This window comes from Lepidochelys kempii, chromosome 8 (genome assembly GCF_965140285.1).
Source record: "Lepidochelys kempii isolate rLepKem1 chromosome 8, rLepKem1.hap1, whole genome shotgun sequence".
Taxonomy (NCBI): domain Eukaryota; kingdom Metazoa; phylum Chordata; order Testudines; family Cheloniidae; genus Lepidochelys; species Lepidochelys kempii.
In genome coordinates, this window is record NC_136387.1 from 78,731,243 (window position 1) to 78,742,345 (window position 11,103).

The 11,103-nt window shown below is 44.2% G+C and overlaps 1 protein-coding gene across 1 annotated transcript; it reads left to right on the top strand.

Annotated features, from left to right (window-relative positions):
* The first annotated feature begins 1,923 nt into the window (after positions 1-1,923).
* Positions 1,924-7,784, top strand: C8H1orf52 (chromosome 8 C1orf52 homolog). Its single transcript, XM_073357193.2, has 3 exons — positions 1,924-2,460; positions 3,556-3,763; positions 7,076-7,784. The coding sequence occupies exons 1-3, from the start codon at positions 2,182-2,184 to the stop codon at positions 7,150-7,152; spliced, it is 564 nt and encodes a 187-aa protein (XP_073213294.1). The 5' UTR covers positions 1,924-2,181; the 3' UTR covers positions 7,153-7,784.
* Positions 7,785-11,103: the final 3,319 nt, after the last annotated feature.

Consider the following 11,103-nt stretch of genomic DNA (forward strand, 5'->3'; position numbering starts at 1 on the left):
CACCTTAGAGACAAACAAATTTATCTGAGCATAAGCTTTCGTGAGCTACAGCTCACTTCATCAGAAAGCTTACGTTCAAATAAATTTGTTATTCTCTAAGGTACCACAAGTACTCCTTTTCTTTTTGTGGATATAGACTAACAGGGCTGCTACTCTAAAACTTGGAAAAGGTAGGAGGCTGGAGAGCTTCTGACCCAAGTTTTTGGGTCTAAGCAAGGGATAATGTTATTTTTAAAACAATTACCTAAAATGATTTCGATACACCCCTTAATATTAGGGTAAACACAGTTTAATATCTCTACAGTGGAGTTAGGTGGTTATATAACCTAGGTGTTTAATCTCCCTCAACTAATGTGATAGTAATTGTTAAACTAGGTGTTAAGGGTGTTAGCTAGGTAGAATTTTAAAAAGGCGGCACTGGCCTTATTTACATGACTTTTCAAACAACATATTAGAACATGTTTGAAAAGTTTAGTGTAGAGAAAGCATTGTATATTTTAACACAGGCTAAGTGGTTGGGTTAAAGCTTAAGTTCCTACAGAGGTGACCGGTTTAGCATGTTTTAAAGCAGTGGTTCTCAAACTTTTGTACTGGTGACCCTTTCACACAGCAAGCCTCTGAGTGCGACCCCCCCTTATAAATTAAAAATACTTTTTTTATATATTTAACACCATTATAAATGCTGAATGCAAAGTGGGGTTTGGGATGCAAGCTGACAGCTTGTGACCCCTCCCCTTATATAATAAGCTCATGACCCCCTGAGGGGTCCCAACCCTCAGTTTGAGAACCCCTGTTTTAAAGATTTGTCTATACTAGATTTTTTCATTAGACTGTTAGTTCACACGCTTTTTATTCTTCTCTAGATAAGGTCTGTGAGCGTGTGTGTGTGTGTATATATATATATATATATTTTTTTTTTTTTTTAAAGCAAATATATTTCTCAGCATTACCTCCTGTGTTGAATCAAATAACTGTAAAATGTAAGCTCCAATAAGTTTGCCTTTGTTGTACAATGTAGCCTACTCGTGAATACAAACAAGATCTCAGCTGAGGCAAACAAAATAGAGTGGCTCTTAGTTTTTCCATCAAATATAGGAGTACTCTAACTCCAAATTTGTCTATTTGCCTGAAGCTAATAAGAGAACACTAAAAATAAAATAAGCTTATTGGAATCCACATGAAAATAAAGGGTTTGAGCTTATTCTACTATCGATTGTTATGGAATAACCTACCCAGAGGGCTTTTTTACACTAACTTAGTGGTTCTCAAACTGTGGGCTGGGACCCCAAAGTGGGTCACAATCCCATTTCAATGGGTTCACCAGGGCTGGCTGAGACTTGCTGGGGTCCCAGGGCTTTAGCCTTCAACAGTGCGGCTCAGGTTACAGGGGCCCCCCACGCAGTGGGCCTTCTGCTTTGCACCCCCCACCCCAGGCTTCTGTCTCCCCTCCTGGGGTCATCTAGTAATTTTTGTTGTCCAAGGGGGAGTTCATGGTGCAATGAAGTTTGAGAACCCATGCACTAGCCCTTATCAATTAGTGACCGGCCTATTGTACACGCTGAAGCATGAGAGACTTGTGATTTTCAAAGCAGTCAATCAAGGCTGTCTATCCCTACTCTTACTTGTGCATGTTCTCATCAACTTCAATATCTACTACGCCTCTTTCATGAGTCCTATAGGTTAATGAAGAGTGGTGTGGAAACCACATTTTCCTTTGATCCGTTTTCAATCGGTTTTCTAGCCGTGTCTTTGAATGTCCTCTTCGCTGTTTTGTCACCATGATGAGGAAAACGATGGGGCAGGGCCACCTGTACCCGGCCGGCATCTTCCCCCATCCGATCGCTAAACAGTCCCCGCCCTCCCGCCCGCTGAGCTCTCCCCACCGCTCCGCTCCCTGGGGCTGCCCAGCTGCGGCCTCTTCAGGGCCTGGCCCCTCCTCCCTCCGCTTCCGGGCCGGGGCAGAGCCCCGCCGGGGTGTCCGCCCCCTCGCGGGCAGCGGGACCCCGGTGTGGGAGGGAGCCGCTGCTCGGGGACGGCGGGGCAGCTACCTCGGGGAGGGCGGCGTTCCTGGCGGTCGGCCGCGGGGGGAGCCTGGCTCCGCCGGCCTCTCTCGCTCCCGGAACCTTTGGTTCCAGGCCGGGTTTCCGCGGCCGGCGGGGTGTCCCCAGTGCCAGCCCCGCCATGGCGGCGGAGGGGAAGGATCCGCTCGGCTACTTCGCGGCCTACGGCAGCGACAGCAGCAGTAGCAGCAGCTCCAGCTCGGACGCCGAGAGCGAGGAGCCGCGCGCCGCTGGGGGAGAGGCGGCCGGGGAGGCGGCCGGGGTTAGCCCGGGCCGGAAGCCGCGGCTGCCCGGGCCCGACGAGCTGTTCCGGAACGTCTCCCGGCCGCCATCCTTTCTCTATAACCCGCTCAACAAGCAGATCGACTGGGAGCGTCGGGTCGTGCGGGCGCCCGAGGAGGTGAGGCCCGGGGCGGCCCCGTGTGGGGGCTCCGGGGTAACGCGCGCGGCCTCCCCCAGCGGCGCGGCTCTGGGGTCGAGCCCTGCCCTGCCCTGCCCTGCGTGCGGCCCTCCCGGCCCTGGGCTGCTGGGCGCGGTGAGCCCGAGCGGCACCACGGTGAGCCCCAGGCCCCTGCGAACAGCTGAGCGGAGACTCTCCCGCCCCCTAGGAGCCAAGGGGCCATTGGGGGCGGGGGGCTCCAGAGTTATCAGACTCCCGCTAGTCGAAGACACGGTGATCCTTTTCAGCAGGGGTTCTCAACCTATTTATCCTTGTGGGCCCTAGATCGAGAACCAACCCCCCCCCCGCGCTGCCCAATAAACCCCCACATTCCCCTGTGCCCAGCACCCCCAGCCCAGAGACCCCTCTACAGAAGGGAGGGTAGCCTAAAACCTGGAGGTGCACCCCATCCCCACAACCCTGCCCAGAGACCCACTCTTCTGCACCCTGCCCCCCTACGGCACTCACGAGTCCATTGGGCTGCCAGACACTGTCTCCCCCTCAGCTTCCCCACCCTCTTTCAGACCCGATCAGCAAAATTTGAATTTTTTTTAGCACACAGCTGGGCCCCAGCTGTCTGCTAATTGGGCTGCATACAGGCTGCAGGTTGAGAAATCACTGCCCTTGAGCAAGGCCCTGGAACAGCACCCTGGTGAGATGGCCAACCTCTCTTCCTGATAGGGAGGAACGTCAGGGTAGAGCCCTGCAGCCAGATTGGGTAGCAGTAGGAGTGACTATTACGGGGTAAAACAGGAGCGGGATTAAAAAATAGTCCCACATAGGGCTCTAATTCAGGCTTCTCCCCACAGAGTTTATTGAATCTTTGCTATTTTCTTTGGGCTGGGGGCATGGCGTTTAGTTTTCTGGTTTTCCCCTTTGTTGTTTTAGGGGAAAGGCTCTTTCTTGTTTAGTCTCACCAGAGCCCCTCGGGTGACTATTTTTGGTAATCAAGAGATCAGATTTCCTTTGATTTGATGACATATGAAGCTCTCGCTTTCTGCTCCACTTTGCTTTGTTGCAATGTATTGTTGTAAACGGTGGTGGTCTCTTCAACAGCCTCCTAAGGAATTCAAAGTGTGGAAGACTAATGCAGTACCACCACCTGAGATTTACAGTATTAAGGAAAAGAAGCCACCACCACCTCCTGAGCTTGATATGGCAATAAAATGGTCTAACATATATGAGGACAATGGTGATGATGCTCCACAGCAAACAAACAAAGTTAACTTTTTACCAGAAGAGGAGCACGAGTCTTCGGAATCAGGTGGGTAATTATCCAATCTGGTGAAGGATTAGCCAACTTTCTGATTGCAGAAAACTAAACACCCTTGTCCTGCCAGACGTTCTGCCCTGGGCTCACTCCATCCCCCTTCCCTCCATTGCTTGCTCTCCCCCACCCTCACTCACTCATTTTCACCAGGCTGCAGCAGGGGATTGGGGTGCTGGAGGGGGCTCAGGACTGGGGTTAGGGTGCAGACTCTGGGAGGGATTTTGGGTGTGGGAGGGGGGCTCAGGGCTGGGGCAAGGGGTTGGGGTGGCAGCACTTACCTCAGGCTGCTCCCAGAAGCAGCGACATGTCCCTCTGGTTCCTAGGTCCAGGGCAGGCAGAGGCAGTGCACAAAGTCCTCTGGCTACCCCTGCGCTTAGGAGCTGGAGGGACATGCTGGCCACTTCCAAGAGCTGGCCTCTGCAATCAACTGGACTTTTAGCGGCCTGGCCAGCAGTGCTGACTGGAGCCTCCAGGGTCCCTTTTTGACTAGGTGTTTTGGTTGAAAACTGGGCTCCTGGCAATCCTAGAAGGGTCTGAAAAGTAAAAAGAGATGGTTCTTTTTGGGTGTGTATTATGTGATCTGCTTTTAGTTTGGTCTTCCTGGGTTTCCTTCTTTCCCCTCCTCCAAAACAGGCAATATCTAATATATGGTAAGTTAGTCCTATACCAGTGGCTCTAGTAGAATTATGTATAAAATCCTGTTATAAAATTTCCTCTTATTAGGATGAAAATCATAATGATTTTAGTTTGTTTTCTAAGCCAGTGTTCAGAAACTCACCAGAAAGGGACAAATAAACCATTTTCCAAGCAACCATGTGCTATAGAGCTAATTTATAGGTTGTTTCAGGATGCAGTCCCAGGGAGCTTAGTTACATTAATTGTCTCTCTTGCTCTTGTGGTCGTTAAGTGTTCTCTTGCTCATATTTTGCTGTTCCAAAATCCTGTTTGAAGCTTCTCTTTTATCAAACATTTGGTTTTGTTATATTGAACTTTTAACTTGGAAAAAGGGATGAAATAATAATAATGCAATACATACCTGATTATAAAGGGTCAAGATGCTCATAGGATAGATGCCATATAAAGTTAAAGCATCCAAACTTCATAAATCAAAGCTTGAAACCATTGATGGCCTCATAGTTCAAGGCCCGCCCTCTAATTATTAAGTCATTAAAAATGTACTATCTGCTTTAATGAACCAAGAGTAAGTTCAGTTCCTACATTAAATGTTTCTTTGATTGCTCTTTCTTCTCCAGGTAGTTGTGACATAATATGGCCGTGCTTTCCACAGTCACATATGTACTAAGCTTAACATGAATGTGAATAAAAAGTGGATTTGCTGAGTGCTGCTTCCTGTGCTGGAGAGAGCGATGGTAATACAAAATACAAATAAGGTGGTGCATGTCACCAGGCTCCGCTGTAGAGATCTTTGGGAGAAGGCCACTGGTGGCCTGCTGTTCTTCCTCCTCTCGTACCTCTCTAAGCCAGAGCAATACTATCTGGCTGCCTTATTTTCTTCCTCTCTTCACAAAATTATGTTGTCTGTGGTTCAGCGGCAAGGTTAGATCCATAGTATTAGCTCAGTGTGCATCATGTCTTTCCTGGCATGAATTGAAGCTGGCACTGTAATGGTCTGCTCCACTCCTCATCACATCAGCAAAATGAATCCAGCCCCTACCTTCAATGAAGAAGTAATGGCAGGGTCTGCAGAATATTTTTAACATTCAGTCTGTAGTTTTTTTTTTTTTTTTACTCTTAACAATTTCAGACAGGTTTTACATTCAAAACTTTAAAAGAAAATTTAGTTATGAGAACTACTGCTGTGTTTCAACCCAGAAGTAGCTGTATTTCAGTGGTAGACCAGGTTATTTGTATTTATGATGTTTGCAAAGTACTTCAGGATAAAAGGAGCTATGTAAATGAAAGTTTTTTTTGTTTGTTTTTTTTAGAAGGGCATCTATAATACATGCACCTAAACATCTTGATACCGTAGGTTGGAAGAATTGGCCATATATGTCATTGAATGTTCGTTTTTGTCAACTATGTATTGTGCTTGTGTGTGAGAATAACTCAAGACAAGCTGTAAAGAACAGAGCTAAAAGTAGAAAATGTTTCTTGTGAAACATCCAGTATTGTCTCTGATATCAGGTACTTAGGCTTGCTCATTGAGAGCTTGATTGACAAAGGGAGCATCATCATCTGAGGATGGCATCCAACTGCTTTCTACAGTTTCACTCAGAATATTCTCTCCCATGTGCTGATTGGCTGTTTGTTCCTGCTCCCTTTTCCTCCCACTCTTCGTTTTGCCTGCCCTGCGTGCTCCCCTTCTTCCTTCCCTCTTCTCCACTGTCCTGTTCTCCTTCCTTTGTGTCCCCTCCTAACAAAATCCCACGCAAAGATTAAAAAAAGAAAAGGAGTACTTGTGGCACCTTAGAGACTAACCAATTTATTTGAGCATGAGCTTTCGTGAGCTACAGCTCACTTCATCAGATGTTTACCGTGGAAACTGCAGCAGACTTTATATACACACAGAAATCATGAAACAATACCTCCTCCCACCCCACTGTCCTGCTGGTAATAGCTTATCTAAAGTGATCAACAGGTGGGCCATTTCCAGCACAAATCCAGGTTTTCTCACCCTCCACCTGGATTTGTGCTGGAAATGGCCCACCTGTTGATCACTTTAGATAAGCTATTACCAGCAGGACAGTGGGGTGGGAGGAGGTATTGTTTCATGATTTCTGTGTGTATATAAAGTCTGCTGCAGTTTCCACGGTAAACATCTGATGAAGTGAGCTGTAGCTCACGAAAGCTCATGCTCAAATAAATTGGTTAGTCTCTAAGGTGCCACAAGTACTCCTTTTCTTTTTGCGAATACAGACTAACACGGCTGTTCCTCTGAAACCAAAGATTAAAAAGAAATTGTACAACAAACATGACCTTTGCAGACCGTCACTCTCTGCTTGCATGTAATATTTCTCTTCCTATCCTTGGTCTGTCTTGTCTTATTTAAATTGTTAGATCTTTGGGGCAGGAACTATCTCCTTCTGTTTGTACAATGCCTAGCATGATTGGCCCCTAGTCACTACCATAATAAAAATAATAAATCTTTCCTACTATCACTTTGGTCCATTCCAAGAGTGAGGATGTTATCAGCCAGTCCTAGTGTGTGTGATTCCAACATATCTTCAGAAGTGGGAAAAATAAGTTGGTTTGGTGAGAGGCTAGGGTATGTGACAACACATCTAACTTTCCAGCTTGAGTTCACATATTGTACTTGCGTTAATTGACACCATGTTTTATTTAAAGATGAAGAAAAAGATGAACCAACTTCTGCTAAGAAACGCAAACTAGACACTGGAGAAGAGACTAAGAGGAAGAAGTAATAAGCAGGATGAACTGCATTTGGCCCCCTATGGACATGTCGTGAACTTTGATTCCTCTGCTGAAATGGGAAACAAAGATACTTTCACCTAATTTATATCATATGTTGTTCAGAGATTTTTTTATTTCCATAGAATATTTGCCACTTGGAAAGCACAAGAGTTCGTGGATCAGTATTGTGATAAAACCTGTATCCACTGAACAAAAATTAAGTCCATGTAATCAATTCATTTAAAACACATTTTTTTAAAGTATTGTGAGGAATATTTGTGCTTGTACAGGTTATAGGGTTTTGTGGTATTCTCTTTATCCACAAACTTGTGATGTGAGCTTTTCTCAGCTGACCTGCCATTGTGCTAAAAACCTTTTATAAAGGAACATATTTTTTAAAATGTTATTTTAAGTAACATACTGTGGTACATGTTTAACCAATGCTGTTTTGAAATGTATGTAAAGAGTGTAAATATGTAGGTCACCTGAAATTAAAACTACCTGTGAAAATGTATATAGCTTAGCTGTTTAATATGCAATGTAATGGACAAATTCTATACTGTGTGTGTTTTAGCAGCATGTTAGAGATGCTTGACAGATTCTTCACGGTTTGATGTGTAATAAATTGAGAGTTACCGCTTCATTTCGGACACTGATCTTCAAAAATGTACTTGAAAAGTGAGTGTGCTTTGAAATCTGTGCTGGATACCACTACGTTGTTGCCTGCAGCAATGGCTCATGAGGTTAAATGATGTGAGGAAAATTGTCAATATTGCAGAATGGGATCAATTTATGTATTCTCAAAGTGGAGAACAAAACTGACATGCATGCTAAAAACAAAAGTTGTCATGGCTCAACTTCAGCACACAATGATTATTGTCAAATACATCCCCTTCAGTACAAAATAGCAATATGAAGTTCAGGTGAATTTTATACACAACCAGAAACGGAGGAGGTCTGCAGCAAGCAAGCAATTTGGGTCTTTTTATTGCTCCCATTGCAGAATCTAGTCAAGCAATATGCCCTCCTGATTCACATCTTTTCAGAGGGCTTTACACATATCTGAGAATAAATGGTACCTAAGACCTAATCATGCAATCAGAAATGATTCAGGTTCAATGGTAGGAGTGGGACAGTGATTTCATGGGGCATAGCCACACACTGTGACAGTTTAGGAACTGTGGAATGCTGCAGCCATTTGAAATTAGAATGTAAATACCTAGTTGTGACCAGCCACCCATAGTGTGAAATTGCCCCTAGTTTTAATAATCACACAAGGGAAGAAATTCAGCTTTTTGTTTAATTCAAAAAGAGCGCATCTGCAACACAATATTCATACACCATAGCGAAGACTGCTATGACTGTAACTGACAGTACTTCTGTCAACACGCAGGTAGATACAGATTACTTAGCCTGACTCTGGGTACTCTTTGTTCATGAGATTAGGTGGTCTCATTAAGCATTATGTTTTTGAGCCTGTTAATTTTACAAATGTGTTAAACGTGAAGCTGGTGTCTGTGAATGATCAGGCTAGACCCAAACTTCTCTCTTCATCCTCAGGATCACTGGAGTTGGGGGTGTTGTTCTTCAAAGGATGTCTTATGAAGAATCCTTAAATCCAGGTCAAGGAGGAACTTCAGTTTTGGTTATAAGTATAGCGATAGCTGGATTGGAAGAGTGATACTGAGATTCTCTTCAGCCGTGAAATCAAATAGGTCAGCTTTGTGGGTGTGCTATTCTGCTCCCTGTGGTCTAGTTAGCAAGATGCAGGACCCCTTCTCCTGGGTGCTAGCTGATCTAACAAGGAGGCTTTGGAAATTCTGCCTTAATTACCAGATCCCAGTAAATGCAGAGAATATCCTGAGGTTAGCCAAGATGAGCTGATTTTTTATACTAGAGAGATTCAACCTGCTCAAACCTCACAGGTGAAGTGGTCCAAGGGATTCACTAATGTTTGCATCCTGTAATGATCTCTTTGGCTGCTGCCTGAAATAGCTGAAACAATTCCATAGCTGTACTTTAAAGCCAGGGACCTTGGCAGTAGATCCATGTCTGCAGTAGTGGCATGACAAAGAGGCTTTTGTCTTCATATTATTTGCTTCATTACCCTAGTAGCAACTTGGGCAAGGATCAGCATGTGATGATGGTACTTACCAGTGACTCCTGTTTGGCCTTGGAACTCAGAGAGTATAATGATATGGATAATATCCAGCCTTATTGAAACTAACAGCTTCCAACCTGTTTGGCTGTTAGTGGCAGGAACCATGTCTAACCTGGAACAGGGGTTAATTAATAATAGTGCTATGTTGGAGGTTGGGTGAAACCTTGTTGAAGCTGGTGCATGATAGCTCTCTATTCAGGATAAATATAGGAAGCAACTTTTAGAGTAAGATAGCTGAAACAACAGAAGCACTACTCAAAACACAGACCACATGCAAGGCTGCAGCCAGTCAGAAATTGAGCTCTGTGTGTTGCTAGGGGCTGACTGCAAATGTAGGAGGCTTAGTATTGATTGGTGGTGGAGTGTGTCTGTGGGCAGAAGCAGCCAGCAAGAGAAGCACTGGAACATAGCTCTGTGAGAAAGCTAAGAGGAAGAACTTTTTGGGAAGGCGGCTGGCTGGAAAGAGGCTTGGAACTGTGAGCAGATAAATTGCCTCTTGTTGTTTGATTCCTACCATTTTCAGAGAAATAGGATTTTGTATATTCTTTGTAAATAAACAAGATGGCAGCAAAGAAATATCTGACTCTATTGTCAATTTCTCTTCCTAAGAGAAACAACCTGCCCTCCTCCCCAATATTAGCTAAGGACTCAAGTCAGAAGGGGTAACTAATATTTAGCATGTATCACTTTTCATCTTTTGATTTGTAATAATAATGCCTAGGTCTTATATAGCACATTTCATCAATAAATCTGAAAGTGCTTTACAATGAAGGTCAATATCATTATCCCTATTTTACAGATGGGAAAACTGAGGGACAGACCAGTGAAGTGACTTTCCCAAGTTTACGCAGCAACCAGTAGCAGAGTTGAGAATACAACCCAGAACTCAAGTGCCGGCTGAGTGCTCTACCCATTATACCATATCCCGGGCCTGCTGGGTGATCTTGGGCAAGTCACTTCACCTCTTTCTACTTCAGTTTCTCCATCTGTGATAGAGGATAATGGAGATGAATTATACTGACCTCCTTTGCAAAGACTGTTGATATCCAGTGATAAAAAATTCTATATAAGAGCTAGATATTAACATTATTATGCATTGCCAGGTCCCCTGATCCTACACTGGCACTTTAGCCTCCTAGCAGTTTGAAGGTAGAACCACATCTGTCAGTCACTATCTCAGAAATATGTTCCAGCTGTTAAAGAGCCACAGAGCACAGGAACCAATTTTCTTTTTTATTTCTTCAGCTATCTTGATATCCATAACCTTCCTCATAAAAATAACAAGGAAAGGCTGTTCCTGTCTTGTCTGAAGAAAGGAAATATTCAGGTGAGCATGAATAAATAGTCTATTCCTCAAGATATCTTACAGTGGGATTTTGGCAGGGAGAGCTGTGAAATAAGCAAGAATCCTGGGAATAAAGTTCTAACACTGGGGTGGGGAAGATGATGATAAGGGGTTGTCTATGAATGAAGCCCCTCTGTGTTCTGTCATCCTAAGACTATCTTCAGTTATAAGGGTCCTGGATGTTTCCCAATTTTTATTTATAATAAAATATTTATATTTATTTACTAGGAGTGCTAAATTGGTATCTGGTTTTTCACACTAGCTTTAACTAGATGTCTAAGCTTTCTATATTTTACTGCCATACAATAGGACTGTTATCCATCAGGTGAGCAAGCACTAGCTGCTTATCTCCTTTGTAAAACTGTACCTTCCAATGTCAGCTCCTAGTCTAGCTAGCTGTCTTTAGATGAGTTATGAAACAGGCATGGAGTAATTGAATTAATAGAGAGAGATATG